Source organism: Macrosteles quadrilineatus, unplaced genomic scaffold, assembly GCF_028750875.1.
Source record: "Macrosteles quadrilineatus isolate MER2022 unplaced genomic scaffold, UCM_ALF_1.0 Scaffold_39__1_contigs__length_1060358, whole genome shotgun sequence".
NCBI lineage: Eukaryota > Metazoa > Arthropoda > Insecta > Hemiptera > Cicadellidae > Macrosteles > Macrosteles quadrilineatus.
In genome coordinates, this window is record NW_026542632.1 from 805,920 (window position 1) to 831,950 (window position 26,031).

Below are 26,031 nucleotides of genomic sequence, written 5' to 3' on the forward strand. Positions count from 1 at the left end.
TTAAGGGACGGTCGTGATTCTTAAGGGACGGTCGTGATGCTTAAGGGACGGTCGTGATGCTTAAGGGACGGTCGTGATGCTTAAGGGACGGTCGTGATGCTTGAGGGACGGTCGTGATGCTTAAGGGACGGTCGTGATGCTTGAGGGACGGTCGTGATGCTTGAGGGACGGTCGTGATGCTTGAGGGACGGTCGTGATGCTTGAGGGACGGTCGTGATGCTTGAGGGACGGTCGTGATGCTTGAGGGACGGTCGTGATGCTTGAGGGACGGTCGTGCACTTTCAGCTCTAGTATTGTAAACTCACCTCACAATATTCATTTTAGGCTAGGCCTATTCTATAAATGTTTAAAGTTAATAACAAAGATATATGAATTACTAAAGCTATTTTATTGAATTAAATGAACAAATGTGCAATGGAATTTAAAAGGCTATTACGTTATAATGAAAGGACTGACAATGGAGTGTGGGCTGAAATTAAAATAAAATAGAAGATAAGTTTTAAACAAAGGTTCAAATTTACAATAGGGCATAGTATAAATTTAGATGTACTGTACTATATCTCTGGGTAGGGTGTCGTGCTGGCTTGAATGCTAAGAATTATTAAATTAAATAATGTAAAAATAATTAATGTGTTAAACTTACAAAATCCCAACAATGAAAATTAAATTTTGAGGTTGTCCAAAAGGTAAGCCCAATATGCACTGAATTTAAAAGAGTTTAAAAGTTTATACTTAATTTTGAAAATATGTTGGAGTTAGTCCTCTTGTGGTTGACTATAACATAACTTGAATATGAACTGTTTTTTTCTTGATGATATTAATTCATTTAATTTAGATAAAATCTGGACTCCTTATTTTAACAGATTCAACTTCAACTATGGCTTCCCCTTCTCTTCTCAACCTCAATGTTCACATAGGTCTATTGTTGAACACATGGATCACTGTATCACTGTTTCTTAAATTTTGATTCCTTAAGGACTAATTTTGAACATACATTATAAGAAATTTTGATATATTGCAATTCTCTTACAAATTTAATAAATAAACAAGTTTTAGGCTTTGTAAAAAAAATATGTATATATAGGCTACGGAATGAATATTATTAATTATTAATTGAACAGATTAATGAAATTGTATAAATTAGGAAAATGAATACTAGGCCAGCCTTTCTGAGGAGTGATTAATAACAAAGGTGTATGAAGAAAAGTTAACATTTTAAGAAACATAACAATAAATAATGAATGAATGAAATGAAATATTACAGTATGTTGTGCTGGAAATATACTTGTGACGAGCAAAGCTTTGCACTGGGTGAAAATACCTATCGCATGGGGCACAGGATTTTCCTCTACCGCGAGTATTGTAGTAGATGACGACGGGGGGGGGGGGGGGGGGTAGGTGTTAAACTTGGCCCCAGACATTAGTGACTGGGGCTATAGAACTACTAGTGCTAGACACCAATTAAGAGTCCTTGGCACAAAGACCTTCTAACTTAGAAAACAACGACAAAACTACAAAGAAAACTTCTACTCTCTTAGTGACCTAGATATTTAAAGTACAATCCGGTTACCTCCCGCTATCTCCGCGTCCCGCCATCTCCGTGTCCCGCCACCTCCGAATTTCAGAGTGACCCCTATAATCCTCGGTTACTACATGCGTTAAGGCTTTCTGTCCTAACCTAACCAAACCTAACCTAACCCACGGGTTAAATTTTCGTTAAAATCTTCCATCCACGAGGCTTCAATAAAAAATATATGGGATAAGATCAAAAATGTATTAATCTTGGTAAAATTATTAACTCACTAACAAAATTCAATCTGCAATGACAGCTACCAACGCAGGCAGTGACGGGATTATAAGGGTCACTCAAGAATTCGGAGGTGCTGGGACAGATTTGGGTTCGGAGGTGGCGGAACGCGGAGATAGCGGGAGCACACGGTACAATCCCTTTGGTATTTGAGAAAATATTGTAAGATGGTAAATAATTCTTCAGCGGCAGTTTGAAATTAACTAAATGAACATTGCTCCTATATGGCGGGTAAATGCAAGATGTCAATTAGCTTCCATGGTTTCCCTTGGAAAACAGTTCAAAGCTACAAATAAAATTTCTAATCTTGTATCCCTTTATAATGTGCCAATTAGGGAATACGCTTAATTTAGGGAATAATCTCAATAAGCTAGGTAGAAGTAGTGTGAGAAATTAATAATGCAAGTTTTTGTATACTCTATATTCTTCATAATATTCTCAAAACTAATACCTACTCTCCACATTCAAATAAAATAATTTGGCGATACATAAACCCCTTCACCAAATTTTTTTTAATTATCCAAGATGGCCTCTAGCCTCCAAATTGGATGGTGAACTCTGTGTCTCTTTGTGCTCATTCGAAAACTTAATATTTTTTTCCAAGATTTATTATGAAGTATGTAACTAGTATTAGAATAATACCGAGTTGCTAACATAAAAAAATCTATGCCAGAATTAAACCATTTTATAAATCACTGCTTAAGCGCTGATTTTCTGACGATTGTCATAATTCTGAAGACGTTTAAGTTGTCCTGGTCTATTTACTGTGTGAACTACGAGTGTCATACATGGTCATACTGATGAACTTCGGTCAATTTGGAAAATATAAGTTTTCAATTTAGAATAAATGCATCGTGCCTTCTTACTTTTTCTATTTTTCACACAAAATTCAATAAAGGTTAATTCTAATAATACTCGTACATCAGTAGTCATCAATTAGGAGACTTTCGACGATTCAGGAGATTCTCCCTTTTCTTCTTTGTCATTTTCTTCCGTGTTTTCTTTTTCTTCTTCACTTTCTTCTTCCGTGCTGCCGTCTCCTTTTTCACCTTTTTCTCCTAGCTGATTTTCTTTATCTTTTTCACCTTTATTCTTTTCTTCGACGTCATTATCTTTGCTTACTTCTCCATCTTTGTTTACTTCAGCATCCTTTTCATCTTCTCTTGTATCATCTTCCTTTTCTTTGTCAATCTGTTCCTTCTTCTTTTTCGTGTGGAACACGTAGTCGCAGCAGTGAGGATAAGCGTATTTGTTCTCTCCTGGTATCCTTATTTCATCTCCTTCCCCCAACTCGAAACGAGGACACCTTAAGAACAAATTTGAATTAAAAATATTGTTCACTGCAACAGAAATAGAGAGTTTCGTACATTGGTACACCATCGTGGAATAGCTGTTCAGGTAAGAATATTTAAGGATGCTTTGACTTCAAACATTGAAATTATTTGATATTTATAAATGCAGGGATTCGTGTAGAAGTATTGCTCAGTTTTTTTTATGGGTTTAGCGATAGTAATCTCTGGTTTTATTTTTTTGTAGACTAAACAAATGATTTTCGGAATTTGGCCAAGTTGAATACAGAAAAATATACTTACTCCAGATAGGATATTACACCACCAGGGTTGCAGATGCTCATTCTGCAATCATGTTTGGGGTCTGTCCATGTTTCTCCGGCCTTAAACTTCTTGTCCCCCACATGGCATTCAGCTGGACAAAGTGTTTTTTTTTTTTTTTTTTTTTTTTTTTACTCTACCTTTCAAAATGAAAGGAAAAACGATTTTATGAAGAAAATATAATGTAAGGATACATATTTGACCAAACAAGTATTGGCAAAGCTACAGAGGTTGAATTCTAGCGACTAGACAAAAAGGAATATACTGTACTATTACAAAAATTCAGAATACACGTGTACAAAACTGTCTGAAGACGAGATCTGCAAGTTCAAATTATAATATAACTAAAGTTCAATGTGGTCAATTGCACAAACAAGAAATTAAACCCCATCTTAACATACTTCTTCTTTCTGAAAAAAGTCGAGAAACAATTTAACAAAAGGTATTTTACTATTAAACGTATGAACTAAGCAATACAATTGGTATTTAGCAACATAATTATAGAGGTATAATATGGAATACGTTTGCCATTATGTAGGAACCCATTAGTTTATCAAATGTCGCTTAAGTAGGTTAGGTGAAATATCTTATGTGGTTAGGTTTAGTTAATGTAATGATATACTTTTGGGGATTAAAAAAATATTTTCTACTCTAACATAAGAATACATATTAGTGAACAGTAAAAGTTATCCTATTTTTTAATTTAATTGATGATTGAGAATATTTATTTTTCATCTGGCAAGTTAAAATAGCTTCGAGAAAAACACTGATGATATTTCACATTAATAGGAATAAATATGCTTTTATTGTAAAATGAGTCGATCTTCATTGTAAGATCCTATACGTGGGTTTCCCTTTTTAATTATAAGAAATATATTAATTGAATGCAAAACCAATTGGTTCGAAAAAAAATACACCCATGAAAGTGTATTTAATGTACCTCTAAGCCTGCAATCAAACAACAAAATTTTACTCGTAAGAGTGAGCCCAAAATATAAACATTGAGGTCAAAATAACTCACCTACAAGAGCTATAGCTACTTCTTCGTCATCATCGGTCTTCTTTTCCTCTTTAATTAACTCTTCCTTGTTCTTCGTAACAGTCATGGTTTCTTCCTAAATGTTATTGTTAACTATGTTCTACCACAACTCCCAATCAATGCAAGCGCATAGATAACGACGCCAGAGAAATAATCAGACAGTCTATCATAGTTTATTGTCTAGCAATGAATGAACAGCAAACATTGTACAACATGTTAACAAATTATGAACTAACACTTTGGTTGAATGTTTGTAAACAATTAATGGCAAAAGAACGGGAAATGACGCATCGGTCAAAGATGCAAGCAAAAAAAGCTATAATTGTATCTAAGCTGGGAACAATGAAAGAAAAAACTCAATGGAATTACAAACTAGGAACAAACTTCATTCAAAGGCAAGTGTTCATAATTTGTTTAGAAACTACGAGTATAGAGGTGTTAACAGGAAACCGTACTTACATAATTGAGTTAACATCACCCGATGTTGTTGTTTTATTTTGTCACGATTTTTTTTCTTCAAGTGGAAATTACGATGTCATAGCAAACACATTTGGGTATGGAATTAAATTGTACAAAGTTGTGACCATTAGGAAACTTTTTTACTTGGATTTTCTTGATTTTGACACTTAACGTAAATGATTTTCTTTTAAGTGCCTAATGCTCTTACAATTGAACGTTTCAATTCTAAATCAGTGAACGAAAAAATGTATTTAGTTTTATGTAAAAGTGTTCTCCACTTATCGTCGAAAAAACCTACCTAATATACTGTTTGGGTATGTATTTTTTCTACAAAAAAGTTACAATGTGTTTATTCAATTTGAACTTACTGTCTGAAAAGTCTATAGTGTTAGGGAATTTTAGGGGGGATTTATAGGGACCCTTGCAGGTAAGGTGTAGGGAATTTTGGCCTCATTGAGCGTGAACATCTTCATAGCAAATACAGAGACGTAGTAGCATATGAAGAATGTATTACTCGTTATATATATATGTATCACTTCATTATGATAATTCTTAAAATTCACTTTTGTAGCCCCTTAGTTTTACCTGAGCTGTTGTAGCTGGACATATTGTAAGACCTAATTACTTACGTAATTCCGTCACAGCTCAACATATTTTGTAAAATTAGGATGTGTTAAAACACCATCGTCAGCTTCAGGTACTTGTAGAGTTGATCGGTTGTAGACATCGAAACATTTGAAAACAGGCCTGCACTAACCCAAGTTGACCGACCGCACAGGTAGCAAAGGACAGACTAATTTTTTATATAGTAATTCATCTTTTGTGGCAGAGTATCACTTAACGCATTATGTAAATTATATACCGTGTGTTTACTCCAAAGACCACGAAAATGTTACTAAGTTAGACCAGATTGTAGGTTTTACATAACACAGTACAGCAGCAGTGTAATTGAAATTGGATTTTAAGTGTTTAACATATTTTAGGTTTTGCCGATCAAATGGAGTTCAACGAAAGGCTTATCAAACCAAAGGTCTGCTCAAGCACACATTGTATCACCGAATACTTCCAAGGTGTAAGAAATAGACATAAATTTGATGTTAACGTTTTTGGACTGGAGTTGGAATGGAACCACGTGTGAGTAAAAAACTGTAAAATGTTTTTATTCCTATATCTCGTGCATCGTAATTTGCTCACTATTTCGTATTTAAATCAAGTAGAAAATAATAAAGCTCTGCTTCCATACTATACAAAAATATGACTTAAACGAATCTATGTTTCTACTATGAAAAAAAAGTTTTTGGCGAGACAAAGTTTAGTTGACCACACAACGATTTTGGTGATAAAGCTGGGTACGAACTGGATATCGATAATTTTAAGAAAAGATCGGAAAAAGATTTACTAACCCTTACAACAATAACTATCTTTTCAGAACATAACTAACTCGGGCAACTGAAAGAGATGTTCTGCTATCCTAATGATTTTAGGTTTTCCAACAATTCATGTATTTCCGTGCTTAACACCTTTCTTTGCTTTGCAGATTTTTTATCTGCTTTGAAGCTGTTGTCTAGTACAAAGGCCTTTAGGCCTTTGAGGGTGAGGAATTATAAAATAATTATAACCATATGGTAATTGGCGCAGTTCGATCCCGGAACCTCAGGCTCGAAGCTCAGACCGGCTACCCCCATGCCACTAGTAAAGGTCACACCATGGTTACACGATGAATAGTAAATGATATTTAAAAGCCATTTATTTAGCAGCAAAGTTAAAATATATAGCCATGGTGTCGTTAGTAGAAATCGATCATTTTTACAGGATAAAACACGATCTAGGCCATCCAAGGTTAGACGTGGTAAATATATGCACCAGCAACAATCATTGCGTCATCATAGGACATCAAGATCGTCAACAGCTGCCGCCCATTCTGCAGACGTTTCTAGAGGCTCCTGACATAGTAAAGGTGACGTAGAAAATGTTACATAAATATTTCAGAATAAAGGACTTAAGCAGTCACCAGTAGTTCATAAAGTATAGAATATAAAAGAGAAATTCCAAGAATTTCGACGATCATCCATTTGTTTACTGTAATATTATTGATTAAAAAAATTTGTAACATAACTTTTCCTATACGAATCACCAAGTCTTTCTATATTACAATGTCATGAAAGTCTAAGATCCTGTTAGGTTAGGTTTTAAGTTAGGTCAGATTTTCCATTGTGTGTTTTTTTTTACAGTGGTAGTTGTGTTCCAATAAACTATCCTGTATGAGTGTTGATAGTGATGATTTGACATAAGTCTTGAAGTCATGTGGAAACAATAACAGTTAAAATGAGCTTGATACTATCAAAACATCCACTGGTCCCAGAGTTGTGTGGCAACCTCGAACCGGCCGGCCTGTTGCCATGGTAATAGCAGTAACAGAAGTATTCGCAGACGCTCAATTATGAACTAGTATAACCGTTCCAGTAGGCCGAAACTGCGGTGTTGCCGCTTTTGTCTCGCCACGGCCTATCATTAGAGGAGACCATGCTTCTAGGCGTAGTTTAGCATGATAAATAAGAACGATGAATGTAGAATGGAGTGAAACTCTTTGTTAATTTTTGTTTAAGACCATCCGATTGTCCGATTCTTTAACCATTACTATTACTTTAGGCTTGATAATGAAGGATAGCTAGGTCCCGTCCATTCATACAATCCAAATGGCACCAGGCGAGTGCTATAACAACCCTTCTACCCAGCTCTAAACCTTATGATGGAATCTGTCTCCTAATCCCCCGTCTACCTGGAGGCCATTGACTATATAACACTATGGAGACTTGCCAATGGTTTAGACCTGGGCCAGCTCCAGGTAGACGGAGGGTATCGAGACAGATTCCATCAGACAAAATTACTTGTTTCCAGGTAGGAGTTGGTATCACTGAGCAGACGGACATTCTTAGAGAAGTCTACGGCGTCAACGTACAGAGCGTAGTGGACGTCCGACATCTAGTAGATGAGGAGGGCTTCGACTCTTCCTCCATGACCAAGCTACCTTGGGTGAGTGTACGACAATATTTTAGATTAATCAGTTTAAAAGAGTCTAAACGCCCTCAGACGTTGATAATTTGTTCGGCAACAGTATTTCTTCTAGGCTAAAGAGGGAGATGTGTTTGACTACTATTTTGTCCTAGAACGCTAGGCTCACTCCGGGATTGTTTTTCACATTACTTCAGGCTAGGTTTTGAGGTTGCGGCATTTATCACTTTAAATAGGTTGGTGATTGGCGGGCTTTGAACCAGGGACCCCAAGGACCAAAGTCCCGCGCTCTTCCCCTGCACTAGCTCACCCTCCTCCCATGATTGGCTAATAGAGCGGTTGTATTTTTATACACAGCATATTTTCCGTCCCGGCTCTTACTAGTTCGGGTTTAAGCTTCTGTCAAACTAACAATACTTAAATCCATCAGGACACTACTAATAGACCGTCACAAAATGTTCCTGTTGACCGATTTTCAGTATTTAATCCAGGCCTAGCTGTTGTTGTGTCATGTACCGTGATTTCGTATTGTGTTTGTATGTGTGCTACGTGTGTGTACTTGCATGATAACATCGAAAATCGGACATTTTTTAAGCCCTGATAAGTATAATTATGACTGGGAAGATGTCGATCGCCAGTTAATCCATTACAAAGACACAGCTGAGACAGATAATAAGGTATGTAAAGTTTACCATGTCAAAGCAAAGAAAGGTGTTCTGCGCAAGTATGTTGGGGGGAGGGGGGAGGCAGGTAGAGTCCTCAGATATTCATTTAATTGATCACAATACAAATATTTTACAAATTTCTATCCTAGGAAACTGCTGTGTGATCTAAAAGTTATACGTCTTCAACAATTTTTTGCATTTGTCAAACTGCACACTCTGATAACCAACACTACTCCAAAAATACTTAATACTATTACTTTATTTTACATCATGTATTGATTGAACTGCATTACTAAAACCCCAAAAGATCCCTCAACTATGAATTTACGAACGTAGATTGTTAAGTAGAAATCGTCTTAATGATGGTGCTGCTCAAACCCCTTTCACTTCTGAAAGGATTCTTGCTTATTTCCTATTGTGATGTTTATATACTGCACATTATACAGACAATAAAATATTCAAGAGTCTTTATTGCTCTCTTCATACTATCTGCTTCCAGCATTCAATGAATGCAGTTAACAAACGTACAAAACATAATGAACAAAAACATTTAATAGACGAAAATGAAAATTCAGATTTACACCATCGAAATCAGGATAATTGACAAAGCCTTGGTCTTTAAACGGTTTTAACTCTCTAGCTGTTATAATGAAGTATTTCATGTTTTAGATCCTTGGCAAACATAATTTAACCTACAATAGTACGGAAAAGAGCGTTTGGCGTATGACCAGTAGAATGATCTTTGGAAGAGCTACAAAGGTGAGCATTTTTCTTTTTTAGATTTAAAATCAATTGCATTTCCTGAGATAAAAAAAAGGAATTGTTTTTCTTGAAACTATTGTCAAAAATCAAATGAAGAAGTACGACACTAGTTTTAGGAACTTATTCTAAATGCGTCTTCTAACCTAAGAAGACTATTTATTGCACCTAGATGTATTACCGACTATTGGAAATGGACTACTTTGGAGATTTTTTAAATCTTTGGGAGAGTCTTTTTTGAATAAGTAGTTGAATTATGTAAATCAAAATAAATTCAAGCATTTTAACATTTTAAATTTTTTGATTGAGAGTCTATTGAATATCAAAAGAAAACGTTTACCGGTTGTTTATGACGTGCGGAATTCAATGTAAAACTACAAATGCCTGAACGTTATTATCTTGGATGTTTCACTCTCTTGTGGGAAACAATTAAAAAATGGTTTTAAAATAACCAAGCTTTTTTAACAGTTTACATTTCTGTCAAGGTATGCATAAGAAGAAGGCCTAATTAGAAAATTAATATCTAAGTGAAATACATATTTGAATTATACTGTCAGTTCAGAATAAGAAAAAACCTTGTTTCCATATTAATTCTAAACTAAACCGTATGGCAAACTATAAACTTGCACCATGACGTTATTTCATTGATTGAGTTTACAATTTTTATGTATAGGTGTCAAACTTCGCTCTCCTCTACAACTCGCTGACGCTGAGAAGAGCGAGAGAGATGGCTGGCTACAGAGACTGGGAGATCCACAAGTACGGTCTGTTCTCAGAGATATCTCTCACTTATTGGAGAAAATACTTCAACCAACCATTCAACTATGAAGATAGCCGCGCTGCGAAAGCGGAACTTGTAGAAACTATGCTCGAACTGAGTGACACAAGGTGCAGAACGCTAGAGAGCGAAGACGAGTATTTGACTCCGAACATAGAATATTAGGAAGAAAATTCAATAATAGAACTGCGGATTACAAAGAGAAATAAAGAGGAAAAGGTAACGCTGAGCATTACAAAGAGGAATAAAGAGTCAACTGAAGGTAGTATTGAATATTGGATATCAGTATTCGATCAGTTTTGTTGATCTATTTTCTATAGGGGGTGGGGAATCAAGTAAGTATCGCATTGAATAATACGAAGAGGAATAAAGATTTAATTGACGGTAGCATTGAATAATGTTGTATGAGTTGAGAATTTGATTATCAGTTTTGTTGAGAACTATATTTGTCTATAGAGAAATGAAATAAAACATATTTTGTTTAGTTGGACGGGCAAAAAAAGCTATATGGCCCTTTCTTACACTTAAGCTGTACAAAGGAAATAAGGAAATGGAAAATGAGGAACAATCGCATTGAATATTACAAAGGATGAGCAATACACAGTAATATTCAATATTACTCAATAGGGAATCAGGTGTCGATTAACAGTAGCGTTGAATATTGAACATATTGTGAACATATTAGCAATACCATTCAATATTTCAGGACCTATAGTAATGATGGGTGGATTAATAGGAGCGCTAAGTTTTATAATGATGAATTAGAATTATATTGAGGCTCAAATTCTTAACATGAACATTGTAAATACCATAGGCATCATCAAAAGCTACCACTCTGTACATACATAAATTGTTTAAACAAACTCAACGTCGTTATTTTACTTCCTTTTTCATTTTCGAGAAAAATCAATTCCTAATTATTTCAAAACTTCCATTAAAACATGTGTTTTTGTTTGATTACTAATTTTGAAGCTTATGACAGTTAACTTAGTTTATCAGCTGTGAAGTAATGTAATAGTTATGGATTATGATATGACACATTATATGTACTGTACAGTGTTACAGCTCAACTAAGTGGTTATGCTCAAATGTCGAATATTGGGTACTCAAGAGGAAAGTCATTATGTTATGACACTGGTTATTGTTATCACATATGTAAGTGATGTTCTTTAACCAAAATTCGAATGGGGTTGGACATTCACGTCATTAATACACCTGAACAAGTACAAAAAGCCGTTGACAATTTCACTACGGGTGATCCTCTTGCGAATAGATTCCTCGGACTAGATTGCGAATGGAACGAAGTTCATCAAAGTGGAATCCCAGAAATCCCAGATCTTCTCCAGATAGCGAGACTGGACGGTTACTGCGTCCTCATCAGACTGAATGTTCTTCGCAGCATGCCTCGGCCGCTGAAGAATTTCCTGAACGACCCAAACTACTGGAAACTCGGCGTGGGTGTTGTGGAAGATTCCAAAAAGCTAAAACGAGGCTACGACGTATCAACCCAAGGAGTTTTGGACATCAGATACCTCGCAAGGGAGTTGAAAGTCAGACCGAAAGGAATGAGTTTTCTTTGTGAAAATGTGTTGGGAATCAAGAAATGCCAGTACAACCGTCATTTTTGTTGGACGCAGGAACATTTGAGTGATAGGATGCAAGAGTACGCAGCGACAGACGCAGTCAACGCGGTGAGGATATTTGACACTCTCAACCGTAGAAGACTCGATCAAAAGTGGGGGAGTGAGTGGAAACAGTGGACTGAGAAAAGGTATATGCACGAGACGGTTAACTTGTGGAAAAACTTTGTGGGGCGAACGTTTCAATACTGTGATGCCTATAACGACTCTAAGTATAGTGATAGGATCATTAATAACAGGTAGTTTTTCGGTTGACCTTCTTATTTTTTAATGTAAATTTTACTTCAAATACATTTCAATATTTTTCAATTGTTATTTAATACGTGAAAAAGTAAGCAAAATCTAAAGTACAACTTCCAATAGTATTGTCTAAGAAATTCAGTGTTGAACAAATAAGGCAACTAGATGTACAATTGAATTGCTGCTTTCAATATCAAGCTATGCAAGAATATTAATAATTTTGTTAAATCTAACGACGAATTGATTTATCTCTTTATAAAAAGGAAATAATTCCAAATATTATATTATGCTCATAATTTGTTACTGTATAATTATTTAAACAGAGTAAATAGATTTTTATTTAACTTTTACTAATTATTTACACACAATTTACATAAAAAACATTCACAATTTTAAAGTTCATTAAATTATGGCTGGATAAGGGACGTAAACATACACTCTTATCTGCGTTTTGTCACCCAACCCACATTACGATGATCAACTTGAGAAGGTGATCTTGAGCAAAGCCATATTCAATTGAATATTACACTTACAATGGGCTGAACACATAAGTGACCCTGCATAGTATGTTAATTTAAGACCCAGACACCCAGGGCAAACACTGACTTACCAATGTCAACATACAGCATTGATCACAGTGATCCCCTGGGCCCTAGGAGGGTAATGCCATTGGCGAATTGGTGAGAAAACCGTTTTCTTGTACATTATAGCCTACTTATTTTTTACGAATGGTATATGGTTAGGTTGAGAGTCATTGAATTATGTTCTTTGGCATCCATTGAAATGGACCAGAATTCGTATTGGAAAGTCGTCCATATTACTCACAGACCTAGATATATTAGGTCAATAAACGATAGCAATTACAGTTCCCCGATTACTGCTGCATAACCCTTGGGGCATCCAAACATTTTGACATAGCCTTACGTGATATATATTTTTTTTGTCCTAGGACGCTAGGCACGAGCCGGAACTGTTTTGCACATTATTTCAGGTTAGACCTAGGGGTTGCGGCAATATCACTTAGATAAAATCCATTGGTGATTTGGTGGGGTTTAAACCCGGGACCCCAGGAACCGGAGTCCCGCGCTCTAACCACTAGACCAGCTCGCTCCCCCACGTGATACATTAAACAAGGAGATTTATTCATTGGATCATTCGAGAAAGATCTTTTTAAAAAACCAGCAGCTCCGGTTGTTATCAAAACAAATTCAAGAATCTGCTAAACCAAGTACAAACAAAATATAACGGCCAATAGCTTTGCCTTTGCCGATGAGCGAATTAACTCACTCCAGTTATATTTTAGAGGAAGCATCCCCACATTTTTCTTTCCAAATGGTGCTGCAGATTTCTTATGCCTACATCAAGGTATCATTTCGAGAGTGATGTGAGTTGCTTGTAAAAAATAGGGACAAACTGTGTTTTCGAGATCATAGTTTCCGATTTTTCATTGGAGTACTATGCAAAAACACGATTCCCGTCGATATAATAAGTTTATAGTTTAGGGCGCGTTAAAATTATTTACTTAGTAGTGAGACAAATATTCTAACCATAACACCGATATCGTGGGTTTTATACAAGTGCTCTAAACATAAAAGGGATTGTTGTTGCAATAAAGGAGTGTAATTGTTTTTACTAATCTAGTTCACGTCTTGAATTCTTTGACCATGACCATGATGAATGTGTGAAGATGATAAAAAAGAGGGCAAACACATTACAAATTATCTGCGTTAAATAACCTGAACATATAATCTAGCTTAGAAGCCCTCACTATTACACAGGCATGACTAAATGGTTATTGTAACCCCTAGAATTATCATTAGCCGATAACGATTATCACTAAATCAAAGATAAGTAACACATCGGTTATGTCACAAGTTACATGATTGTTTACGATAAATAAAGTTTGCTTTAATCGTGAGAAACAAACAATATACCTGAATATAATTGATGTTATAGAAGTAAGTCCTAACTCTACGATATAATCAAAAGTGAAAAGTGTAAAATGACGAAAATCCGTAGCAATACAGATTAGCAGTTTTGTGACCACCAATAGATGATGAAGGAGCTATTTTTCACTTGATCTGTCTCTGACGCGATGGGAGTCCTAAGATGAATTATGTTTCGGACTATGTTTCAAAGCTTTTGAATGCAACTCAACTCCGCGACGCCATTGAAATGTGTGTGTTTTGACTGATGTCTCCAGCAGATATTTCTGCGAATACTCTAAGGTGAGTAGCGTTTGTTAATAGAGTGGGACAAGATTTCTTTTAATTTGCGCTGTGGCATAGTTGTTTAAGGAAAATGAGAGTGGTCAAAGTAAATATGTCATAACCGTTTTGTATTCAAATTACGTACAGTTACCATGATGCCGTGTGGAGTGATTCTTGTGCCATCCCAAACTTTATCTACTCGATTTCTGTATGCAATTAACAGTTTCTCATAGTAAAGCATTTAAGAAAGGACATTTTGAACTAAACGCCACATGGAAAAATGCTCCAAGTCCTTTTTGAATAAGAAAGTTCCTATATCTTGTTAACGTGGATGTGATATCGTCTTCGTATTCATATTCGGTCGGAAAGTGTTCTTTCAACTGTTTGTTATTGAATGTTTAGTGTTATGAGATGTTGATGCGAACTGACAATGGCCAACCAGGAAAACACATTGCGAACCCAACCACCTGAGCGGTCTGATATATTTATGGTAAACGATGAGGCACATGCATCCATTGCTGTGGGAAAACTGATCCGGCACACCCAAGACGATCTTAAGGTTTGTGAATTCTCGATTTGTTTCCTTTGCTGTTTAGGTATAAGTATTAAGCTAGGTCACTATCCAGAACGGGTTAAAAAAAACTGACACATAATCTAAATACTGCCATTTGGATTGTAATTCATAAATGTGTTTTACCTTATGAAAAACACAGAACTCTACAAGCCTTGTGAAAATCTTTCAAAGTCCAAAAATCAACCAATTTTACCTGGAAAGGTAATATGAATTTATAATGAGTACTCAAAAATCAAACCTTTTCAGGACAAAAAGAATCTATCCAGGAAGAACAAAATTTCTTCTATCAGCATTGACATCTGAGATATGTTTAATTTTAAATTTTTAACTTCGCAAACTGGTCTATTTTCCAATGGTTTAATATTTTGAAGGTATTCGGGGTTGACTGCGAATGGGATTTGGTTAGCAAAAAAGGCCAACCACACAAACCCGACGTTCTTCAGATCGCGACTGTAGACGGCTTCTGCGCCATCTTCAGACTTCATTTGCTGAAAAAGGTTCCACAAGAGCTTAAGGGATTTCTCGAGGATCCATACTATGCTAAGGTAACGATATGCAAAGTATATATTACTCCAGATTATACAATATCTATTTTAAGACCCGTTGTCTACATCATAGAAGGTTGTCCCAATGTTTCTATTGTACAACGGTTGTTTAGGAGTACCAAAAACCAATATTATCCGTACCACTAACTTTCTTCTCGAACTATAAGAGAATTAGGTAGATCAACAAAAAGATGTTAAAATTGCTTTGTTCGATATTTACATGAATAATTAATTCCAGTGAGTCCGGTGCCTTACTCGGTGGCGCCACGGGCTCTGGTCCATGGCAGCGATGTTGTGGGTTTGAATCCTCGTGTTAGCCACTACTTTTTATGAGTATTGTTCACCATTGTACTGTACCGGTTAACCCCTTGCTGTGCTGGATACGTTCCATACACAGGCCCAAAGCCTATGGGCAAATGTAAGCGTAAAAGAGGCCACAAACCTCTTGAAAAACACAAAAAGCGAACCGCAAAGAATGAAAGTCACCTTGGGAACCAAACCTAGACTTAAGTAAAGAGTAGTAAAGGAAGTAAAGAGTTATCCATTACAGTACATGAATTTACCTTAATTGTATGTGCAATTTAAGAGCGGGACAAAGCCTCTGAACAAAGGCACTTCCCTACCAATTTTAGAATCCATCGTGCTGCAGACTGAACCACCAATTCACACAAGCAATTCGATCTCTCTTGTTTTGATCCTTCATCTTTAAAATTCTTCGCATAACGTTTTCAACATTATGCAATTTATTTGTACCCTTCTTCAGGTCGGCGTGGGAATTATCGAGGACTGTGACAAGCTCAGGACGTACTTCGAGGTCAACACCGGTTGTGCGATCGATGTCCGCTTCCTCGCCGACGACCATAAGATTCTTCCCAGGGGCCTCAGTCACCTCACGAAGTCCGTCCTAGGAGTCGACCTGACCAAGCATCATCATTCCTTCCACTACTGGACGGGCAGACTGTCAGCCATTCAGAAACAATACGCGGCGTTAGACGCAATCTACCCTGCCAGGGTGAGGATTATAAGCCTGTTGGGTTTTTAGTCTGTACGTTGGAATCTGTATCCTGACCTTTCTTCTACCTGAGACTAGTCCGGGCCTTGAACCATTGACCAGGTAGCCATGATCAAAAAACAGGTTCCATCATACAGACTGTGCCGTTGACTAGGCGTTTTATGCCTTGATGCTAGTGTACTGAGTTAGAGTACCTACTCATGATGTCCCCAAGGTCAAATGATGTACCCAAACAAAGCTGTGAAACACCATGATCAGTGAGTCTGAGGTGTGGTTAAAAACAACTTAATCAGAATAAAAGGTACGCAATTCATTCTAAATTCGTCCAATATTATCTTAACCATCAAAGTACCAGTTTAGTATAAATAAAAACTTTTAACAGTAATAGTTAGGGGGAGGATTTTGAACATAATGTTGGTCCCGAAACAGCTATTTGGTACATTGGCGCAACAGGTTTCTGCCTTTATTCGTAGACTAATCATAATTTTCAATCAAATTTAAGAATCTTCAGATAAATTTGTAAAACAAGAGCTTAACAGTGAGAATGTTTTCTATAATTATGAAGATTCATTACATATATGTTCTTACTACCTGAAATGAAAGATCTAAAGGATGACATTAACTGTTCCAGCTGTTCTACAAGCTGAGCCACGAAAAACTCCTCCAGCTGTACGAAAACGAATGGCAAACCTGGAGTCCCGAGCAATACCACCAGAAATCCGTCGGGTTGTGGGAAAAATACGTGAACGTACCGTTCGACTTCTCAAAGTCCAACTACGTTAAGAGCCAGGTGATAGACATGATGTTGGCCTACGCCGACCTTTCCATGAAGGACGTAAAAGACCAAGCGGTTGTAGAAGAAGAGCCACCAACACCACCAGACTTTAAAGCTAGGTTCGCATCTAACAAGTCAGCATTGAGGAAGGCGAGGCAAAACGACCGAGCAAAGAGAGTCCCACTAAGGTTCTTCAGGGCTCACGTCCGTCGAATGATGAAGCAGGGGTTGGACTTGAGCACGATTCCGGTGGACACGATACCACGGTCCATGCTGGGTCCTGATGGTCAATTGGACATGGAGAGGGTCAAGGAAGAATTAGTGGAGTTTAATTGACGTTGAGTGTGAGACTTTGAATATGATCTACAGAACACGGAAGACACGTGTTATGAGGACACAATAGTGAACGAATCAATTCACAATTGAACTTAGAATTATTTCCTCAGGTTAATTTAGATTATTTGTTATACTAAACTAGCTAGTTCTGTACATTAAATCGAACACGAATATTTTAAAATTAATGTAGCAATAGTAAACTTGATGACCTAAACATAAAGTTGATGACCTAAAAGGCATACGTATCTTCTATTAACGGGGGTTTCTTTTAGCTAAGCTTAAGCTAAGACTAATTATATAGCTTGAGCAACTATTTTTAAATTATAATTTGCAAATTAATCAATGTATACGGCTACGTTTTCTTTTTAAGTATTTCCTAGAGTTTAACCAGGTTTTAACGTATTCATTTGTCAACTTATTATTTATTATTTTACTACAATAGTTTTTTTTTTTATTATTTACATTAAATACGTCCGGTCTATCGGAATTTGCTGGACCTAGTATTTTTACTTTTGCATGCAAAAATATTACATAGGAATGAGTTTAGCTTAGTGTGTCATATATTGTAGGACCGTTATGAATTGTACGTTTAAAAAATCTCAATACTTTTTTATAAAGAGTACTAGCTACAAATAAGAAGAACTAGAAAGCATGCAATAAATGTATGTATAAATATCGAAAATATTACCCTGCACAGGGCTAAGTCCAAGACATAAGCGATTGGCACCCTACATAGTGCTTTGCAGCAGGACCAACTAGAAAGGTTCTAGATGGTACTGGCTTTGCAGACCAGTCGGTTCTTTAGGAAAAGTACTAAAAATGATTTCTGCTCTACTTCGGTACTGTATGGGCATTTAAACGTTCCAAAATTAGCAGCAAATTACGGTTTAAAGTAATTAATATATTACCTTAGACGACACTAGGGATCCATGCACACCACAAACCTGAAACAGAAAAAAAAAACACATATTAAAGGTAAACATAAACACCACCACATTGACATTGACACTTTGGTTACCATTCTATTTCGTTTACGTATGAATTCAAAATTCGAAGTTATATATCAATTTCAACTGGCGCATTTTTGTGACACTCTGTCTACTGAATAGGCAGTGTAGGCCTACTGCATATTGATAACATTATTTAGCAAAGCTACGTGAGTCACTAAGTCATTTAAAACTCTTGTTTCACTACTTCTTTTAGCACAACTCATACACTAACTTTTGTGAATACTTATGACTCATGAAATGTGTGAAAATAAAACCAGATAATGCCCTACTAATGGCTGTTTAATCTCGATCACGTCATAATTATGGAAACTTAGCTCAGACTAGTCCAACGCTTGATTTGATTCGAGGCTATGCTATTCTGCGAATTGAACTGTCCGTAAATATTTATCCTTCCCCTGCAAAATTGATTGATACATGCAAAAATATTAACGCCAGTCAACCGTCTAGTAAACTAAACTAAAATGAAACTCTGGTCAAACCTAGAAAAGGAATATGACGAATTGTTCGGAGAAGGGGAGGGCGAGAAAAAAGAGGATAAAGAAGAAAGCAAAATGGAAAATGATTTTGACGATATGTTTGCCGACATAAAAAAAGATTTGAAGAAAGTGCCAAAAGAAGATCTAATACCGGGCCTGGCCAATATTTCAAAAGGAAGCGATAGCGAGGAGGAAGAAGAAGAGGATGAAGAAGAAGATACAAGAAAAGACTTTAAGAAAGGCCAGGCAATGAAGAAGAAGGGGAGAAGTAAGTTCTATGATTAATACATCAAATTTTTTATACTACAACAATATTACAAACTTACACCTTTTAGCAATGCCATTCTTAGGATAGTGATTTTCACTAATATAGCGTATAGTCTTTTAGACAATCATATTTTATTTCAATTTAAAATAAAAACTCGCCATACAGTGTTTGATTATTAATGCATCGTCTTAAAACTAAATAGTATTTAAATTTCAAATGTAGTGCTTGGTTTATAAAATCTTTCCAAAACCAAATTTGCGTAGCCTACCTCAGACAGAATGCTAGATGAGCTGATGTTATTGTGTACCTTATGTAAACTTAGATTTGGAGTGACCTGTCATTTATCTGTCTGTAAAATTCTTCAATTACAGGGCGATTTCATTTGAGATTTGACAAAAAGGCAGTCTTTGGAAGGAAGATTGTTATAAGAACATTGCAGATTATTTATGACGAAACGATAAAATACGAAGAATAGATTTGATCCCAATTCGTTATTTGTCGTTCCAATACATACATATTTTTATACGCACAATAAATAGGTTTTCATGAAGGTTTTCTTTGATTTTGTTTAGACAAAAAAGATATAAAATAAGCCTTATCTATTTTATTACCTGTGTAGTGTTATTGAATAAACCTTGTTGCACAACACCTTTGCTTGAATAAAATGCTAGTGCTATTGAATAAATCTTAGAGCTTCCTAATCTATTAAAGGCAAAAAGATTCTACACATTTGTCATTATTTCCTGAGATTTAAACCTTAACACCCCCCACCCCCAACCTTAACACCCCCCACCCCCAACCTTAACACCCCCCACCCACACCCTTAACACCCCCCACCCACACCCTTAACACCTTGCGTTGTTAGCATTGTAATACATATACAATTTATTATACAAATATGGTTTTTAATAAATAAATAAATTTTTTTCTAGAGTGCAAATTTGGAGATAAAACATACGATGTGGGCGAAAGATGGAAGGATCCAGTTACTGGGAAAGACATGATGTAAGATATGAGGTTTGACAATAGTTATATTATGATTGTTAAATTTATCATTTAACTGTGTTTTTACTCTAAATTTGTAGGCGGTCGTTCTAATTGATCCAACAACGAGCTAAATAACTTGCTTCAACGTTTGAACATTTTTAAAGTGGCAATAAATTGTAAGATTTCTGCTACCATAAATTGACAATGAGTTAATAACGTCTAAATTGATGAACTGAGTTATACCTAAATTGACAACAAGTAATTTATGTTTACAAATTGAAAAAATGTTACATTTGGTAGCTACTAAATTGCATGGAAATGGGTTGGGTGTATGCCTGCTTTACGTTATTCGCGTGCTTACGTTAAAGGTATTTGAGTAATCAAGGTCAATTGCAAGACATATATTAGAGGTCATTGGTATCTTAAAAACAGATACGCATACCAATTAGCAAGGAAAGATTTGAGCTAAATCTAGATTTAAAAACAGTATTGAATGTAACTCATCTATGTTTACAGATGTATATTGATGAACGTACCGAAAGACGTGCAAAATAAGTTGGCAGAAGCAGATGTGACTATTACCAAGGAAGAGGCAGAACCTAAGGAAGAGAAGCCTTCAAAGCCTTCGTCATCGGGACCCCAATGGGACTATACAAACAAAAAGTCGAAGAGGAGAGGATGTCCTTCAGACAAAGAGAGTGAGATGCCTGACTCTATTGGCAGTGAAGAAGAGAAGCAAAGTGGCAACAGTACTAACCAGGAGGACCACAAAGAAGAACCTGAAGGTATAAATATAGTTGATTCAGATTTACCAGACAAAGGAATAGACACTCTAGAGAGAGATGACTCGATTGATGACAAACCTGGAGAGGAGGGGGGAGATTCAACAGAAGATTCCAACCCAAAAGAAAACATCGAAAAAGAGTCCGAAGAAAACTCTGAGAAAACAGTTGTTAATGAAGGAAGAAGTGAAAGACTAGAGAACAGTAGAGAAGCTACAGAATCAGAGAGCGACACAGATTCCGAAGAAGAAAGACGTCGGGTTGATAAAGAAAATCACAATTTAGATGATTCAGAATATGAAGAGGAAGAAGATAAAACAAAACATCCAAATAATAAACCTGAAGTTATCGTGACAGCTGACGATAGAGAAACTGCAGTCGTGCACACGGATGACCAAAAAAGTAGCGAATCCACAAAAGAAATCCCTGAAGAAAAAACACTAAAAGAGAAAGAGGACCTAAATAAAGAAGAAAATTCTGAAGTAAATGAGAGTCATAAACCAGAAACAGCACCACCGTCAGACGAAGTCCCAGTCATTCAAGAAAAGGGGAAGACTATATATACGAAAGAAACTACAGTAACACAAAGAAAGTTATTCAAAACCTCAGAGACGATAGAAAGCGTAGAGACAGAGAGAAATGTGGATTAAAATATTTTAAACTCTTAAATGCTTTTCAAGAAGTCTTCCTTCATTTTAAAATGTAATATATATTGTAAATTGTATGTGTTCTGCTACCTGTGGTATATTGTGACTATTTAACATGAAACTGTGAAAATTCTCGTCTTGCAAAGACACCAATTTAACATTCTGTTGGAAAACAACTTTTCCTTGTAATAAATAGAAGCTGGGTCCAAAACTATAGTTTGACACTCAAACCAGCAACCATGACTGGTTCGAAGGAAGGCTCTTGAACCAAAATATTCTCCATGTAATTGCTTTGCAAAATCTTTATGAAAAACAACGGTGTTATAAAATTGAATCCCCTCCCGTCATGTTATGAAGTGTACACGTTTAGTATATTTTAACTTCCATCAAAAACTATAACATCGAATTATATAGAGGTCAAAAACGTGTTTTAAAATCCTAGAAGCACCATGGCGAGCTAGTTCACTGCTTAGGAAGGCGAGTGGTACAAGTACTCGCTTTCAAGTTTGATGGCTACTAGTTCGATCCTGGTTCCAAGCGGGTCAATTCTGGTTCAAGTAACGGTTCATTGGGATATCAATTATTGACCTTTCCTTACAAAAGGTCGTCGTTAAATAAAAAAGACCAGGGTTTGGAGCGTTCCTTCCATCAAAATGAATATGCTGCTTACACACAAGACAAAAAAAAGTTAAATCGAAGCATTGTCTTTCATGTCTCCAATCGGGATACAATAAAGTATATGAATTCTTGAAACTAAGCAAGGTTATTTAGTCAAGACGTGACTTTATAAAAGTAATTTAGCAACAGATGTTATGATAATATATATATAACTGGTAAAATATTTTCACTCGTAAAATTCCAACTAAGGTAAACTGTGTTGAACCTAACGGCTATTTCTAGATGTTCTACGTTGTGCTGCATTTTTTATGTAATGTTTCTCTGAATCAAATCTAAATAGTGCCAATATAATACTTAAATGTTTTATGATAAGCATTTGTACTGATAATGTGTGAAATTCACAAATCTAACCAAAGTCTTGCAAAAACATTTAGCACAAAGAACGTTCAAGCGATGAATACTCAAAAGATGTGTGTGTTGTTCGCATAGTACCACTTAACATTTTAGTGTCTTAAGATTCCTGTCACGGATGTTAACTTGTTTATAATCATCAAGAACACAGCAAGATTTTAAAATGGGACAAATAATAAGAAGAATTGACTGGGAGGATGTGAAAGACAGGATTACGGGAGAGTTGCAGGACGTTATGATCTACTTAGACTGGACATTGAGGACCATATTCATGGGCATTCCAAAAGATGTAATCGATTGGATTGACTATCACATATGGAATTTCAGAGCAAGAATGTCGCAAGATAGTTCCAACGAACATGAGGATGGTAAGAAAGAATATTGCAATTACTTTTTTATCCTGTGGTCACGTAAACCCAAGATGGTTTGTCTCCCCAACAATCCACCTCCATTCTGCTCTATCTTCTGTCATTTCCTCTCTTGCTCCCAATCCTCTTACATCATTCAGCACTTGATCCCTCCACAGCAGTCTTTGTCTTCCTATCTAGGAATGTACTTCTACCATTGGGTATACCATTATATGTCCGTTTTATCGGGCTGGTGTTATCCCCTCTTAATACATGACCCAGCCATCTCAGACCTTTACCTTTTATTATTGCAATTATGTCTGGCTCCAATTTTAATTAGTGGCATTAATAAATTATTATTCTGGGTATCTGATTGGTTATAGTGCTAATCTCATAATGGGTTTGTTCCAAAGATATTTCAGTAGCTTAATATCGTTCAAATTGGGTCTAGCGTTACTTAATCATTAGGGTTTAAATGGTCATGAATAAAGAAACAGCTGGTTAACCATAATATCAATTGTCAATCATTGAGATGGAGACATTCCATAGTATTTTAACCCAAATATGAGTGAAGGACGAGTGTAGAATGGTGTGTAATGACCTGTGTATTAATAAATCCACCCTGGTCAAATAACACCATTGTACAATGTACATACATACCGAGTTCCTCTAGGCGAATAATATGTAAACAGAATACTGGGTTTTGTAAGAATTAGTCGCCTAACGTCAAGATGTTAACATATCTGGATCCACACCAATTTCAGTCATGGGCCTTACCATCAGCAGGTAACCATCATGAATGAATAAATCACTGTACAAGTGTACATTCCACCTTTTTCCTTGATTTACCAGTTGTAAATTCCCTTTGAGTTGTATTTCAAAGACCTATATTGTTTGATGATTCACAGTTCTTTTCTAGAGTACTGTAGGGATAAGGAAGGAATTCACAAGTTGGGCGAAATTTGGTCATCAAGGAACCGATGTAACAAGAAGATATGCGTCGCTCATGACACCATCAAGGAGCTCAGGTAAACGAAAGTTACAATACAACCAAAATTTATAATCCTGTCAGGTTATTTGAGGGTCAATTTGCATTAGTAATAGGACAAAATGCATGTTCTGCCTCATTACAAGTTAACATCTGCTGAACATAAAGTTAAAAGGTAATCCCTAAATAGAGTTTTCATATAAGTTTGTGTAAGTATCTTCAATTATTGAGTATTCTAGTTGCAAAGAATTAAATACTCCCCACCGCAGCAAACCTACAGACTAGGTGAATTGTTAGTTTGTCTTATTGGTTTCAAGTATAAGATTTCCATAGACAAGTCATATTCATTCACTATTTCAATAACACTCGATTTAACGAGTTCTTAGGCTCGCTAATATGGGGACAGGATAAATGTGTATCCGATCAAATAGGATAAGATGAATAAATTTGCAAAATTTGATGAAAACCCCATTCATAAACTAGCAAACTGAAACAGTTTTTTTTTCTATTCTCTATAAGAATAACATGGGGCTTTTTAAATGTAAATGTTTTTTTTCCACGTATAACCTTTAATTGTACAACAATGTTTCATAATACAAAATTGTTTGATAAAGCTTTACAAGATGGCTCCAATGAAAATTTGGCATTTCCATGTTTTAAGGTGAAAATTTTATAACCCAAATATTTGACAAACTTCAAACCCCCATAACACCACATTGCCATGATCTTACTGGCTCGTGCACTCAATAAAGTTTATAAGCTCTATACATTCATGACGAATTTCATCAAAATTGATCATAAAATTACTCGATTTATCTTGTTTACGGACACAAACATAAATTTTAACTAATAGTGTTATTGGCCTCTAGGCACATAAAAATAAAAAAGTAAATCGGTTCCTGGTCTAGGTCTATCCACACCTACGGTAATAGCTACTTCCATATATAGAAATTCGCTAAAATGTAATCTAGACTTTCAGTTTCCAAAAATCTAAAAGATACTTCCATGGACAGTAAAATCACAGTTACCTCATTTTACAGGTGTCCCATAATCCCCAAGGACCACGAGGGTTGCCATATTGTCAAGGGTAACGTGAAAGACCCGTACCCACAGTGTTGTGACGAACTGAAGTGCCACAATACAGTCAAGCCTCGGCCTATAGTTAGACCCCATAAACCTATATGGTGGATCTACGAAAACTATATCCACTCGTGCAGCTCGGACAGTGAAGAGGAACTTTATCCCCACCCTTCCACCATCAGCGCCAAAGTCAGTGGCTTGGACAGAATTGACCAAGATTAAGAGAAATGAGTATAACGTACACAGGCCTTCTCAAAGAGGAAGAAAGAATACGGTGGGGGATGTATCTAGAAAGAAAGAAGTATTAGTGGAAAACTCCATAAAAACAGTATGTTTGAGATGGAGTAGGTGGACGACGAAAATAACAAAGAAGATTAAGGATAGAGATGTGCAGCCTTAAAGTATTTTGAAACTGGTACATAGAAATATCAATATTTAAGTATGTTTACTGATCATGGATGATTTGTTCAGCTATATTATTATAATGGAGAAATGAATAATGAACATACCAATAACCGGAATAAAGAAACAATAAGTAATAATTTTAATGTACAAATGAATAACTATCTAAAAGAATTATTTGTGTATTACATGACAGTATTAGAAAATAAATTTTAATTTAAAAATTATATTTAAATTGTTTTATTGACACCTATACAGTTGTATTTTAATATTACTTTGCTAAAAAAATATTGAGGTAAGAAATTTAGGATTTATTGGTGTTGACTTTTAAAATAATCTGGGAAGTGTTCGTTCTTGACTTTTAAAAAGAGCTTTAATACTTTAAGATTCCTTGGAGCCTTAACAAAAAAATTTAAGAACTACAAAGAAAACGTGTAATCTCACAGTATACTAGATATTAAAATTACAATCACTAAGGTGTTTGAATAATATTTTGAGATGGTAAATAACTCTTCAGCAGATGTTTGAAATTAACGAAATATACATTGCCCTTA

At 35.8% G+C, this 26,031-nt stretch overlaps 5 protein-coding genes across 6 annotated transcripts in view; 3 read left to right on the forward strand and 2 right to left on the reverse strand.

The window, feature by feature from the left end:
- Nucleotides 1-26,031, reverse strand: part of LOC129005860 (pseudouridylate synthase RPUSD2-like) — a 545,856-nt gene that overhangs the window by 403,692 nt on the left and 116,133 nt on the right. The gene's annotated exons all lie outside the window — the stretch shown is intronic.
- On the reverse strand, nt 2,413-4,627 carry LOC129005864 (uncharacterized). Its single transcript, XM_054434890.1, has 3 exons — nt 4,439-4,627; nt 3,400-3,511; nt 2,413-3,113 (listed from the first exon to the last, which is right to left on the reverse strand). The coding sequence occupies exons 1-3, from the start codon at nt 4,521-4,523 to the stop codon at nt 2,744-2,746; spliced, it is 567 nt and encodes a 188-aa protein (XP_054290865.1). The 5' UTR covers nt 4,524-4,627; the 3' UTR covers nt 2,413-2,743.
- LOC129005866 (uncharacterized) lies at nt 9,284-10,447 on the forward strand. Its single transcript, XM_054434894.1, has 2 exons — nt 9,284-9,351; nt 10,025-10,447. Exons 1-2 carry the CDS (start codon nt 9,316-9,318, stop codon nt 10,292-10,294), a joined length of 306 nt encoding a protein of 101 aa, XP_054290869.1. The 5' UTR covers nt 9,284-9,315; the 3' UTR covers nt 10,295-10,447.
- Nucleotides 18,818-21,698, forward strand: LOC129005862 (DNA ligase 1-like). Its single transcript, XM_054434888.1, has 3 exons — nt 18,818-19,215; nt 20,148-20,220; nt 20,719-21,698. Exons 1-3 carry the CDS (start codon nt 18,933-18,935, stop codon nt 21,632-21,634), a joined length of 1,272 nt encoding a protein of 423 aa, XP_054290863.1. The 5' UTR covers nt 18,818-18,932; the 3' UTR covers nt 21,635-21,698.
- On the forward strand, nt 22,796-25,665 carry LOC129005863 (uncharacterized). The gene is made up of 3 exons (XM_054434889.1): nt 22,796-23,028; nt 23,927-24,035; nt 25,036-25,665. Exons 1-3 carry the CDS (start codon nt 22,824-22,826, stop codon nt 25,295-25,297), a joined length of 576 nt encoding a protein of 191 aa, XP_054290864.1. The 5' UTR covers nt 22,796-22,823; the 3' UTR covers nt 25,298-25,665.

What these genes read in the sequence shown, in the direction of transcription:
- LOC129005864 (XM_054434890.1), bottom strand. Translation starts at nt 4,523, where the DNA reads ATGACTGTTACGAAGAACAAGGAAGAGTTAATTAAAGAGGAAAAGAAG. An exon ending in AGTAGCTATAGCTCTTGTAG is followed by an intron (nt 3,512 to 4,438) that starts GTGAGTTATTTT and finishes CACTTTGTCCAG; the next exon opens with CTGAATGCCATGTGGGGGAC. An exon ending in GGTGTAATATCCTATCTGGA is followed by an intron (nt 3,114 to 3,399) that starts GTAAGTATATTT and finishes TTTGTTCTTAAG; the next exon opens with GTGTCCTCGTTTCGAGTTGG.
- LOC129005866 (XM_054434894.1), top strand. Translation starts at nt 9,316, where the DNA reads ATGACCAGTAGAATGATCTTTGGAAGAGCTACAAAG. An exon ending in TCTTTGGAAGAGCTACAAAG is followed by an intron (nt 9,352 to 10,024) that starts GTGAGCATTTTT and finishes TTTTATGTATAG; the next exon opens with GTGTCAAACTTCGCTCTCCT.
- LOC129005862 (XM_054434888.1), top strand. Translation starts at nt 18,933, where the DNA reads ATGAAACTCTGGTCAAACCTAGAAAAGGAATATGACGAATTGTTCGGA. An exon ending in AATGAAGAAGAAGGGGAGAA is followed by an intron (nt 19,216 to 20,147) that starts GTAAGTTCTATG and finishes ATTTTTTTCTAG; the next exon opens with AGTGCAAATTTGGAGATAAA. An exon ending in GTTACTGGGAAAGACATGAT is followed by an intron (nt 20,221 to 20,718) that starts GTAAGATATGAG and finishes CTATGTTTACAG; the next exon opens with ATGTATATTGATGAACGTAC.
- LOC129005863 (XM_054434889.1), top strand. Translation starts at nt 22,824, where the DNA reads ATGGGACAAATAATAAGAAGAATTGACTGGGAGGATGTGAAAGACAGG. An exon ending in TTCCAACGAACATGAGGATG is followed by an intron (nt 23,029 to 23,926) that starts GTAAGAAAGAAT and finishes GTTCTTTTCTAG; the next exon opens with AGTACTGTAGGGATAAGGAA. An exon ending in GACACCATCAAGGAGCTCAG is followed by an intron (nt 24,036 to 25,035) that starts GTAAACGAAAGT and finishes CTCATTTTACAG; the next exon opens with GTGTCCCATAATCCCCAAGG.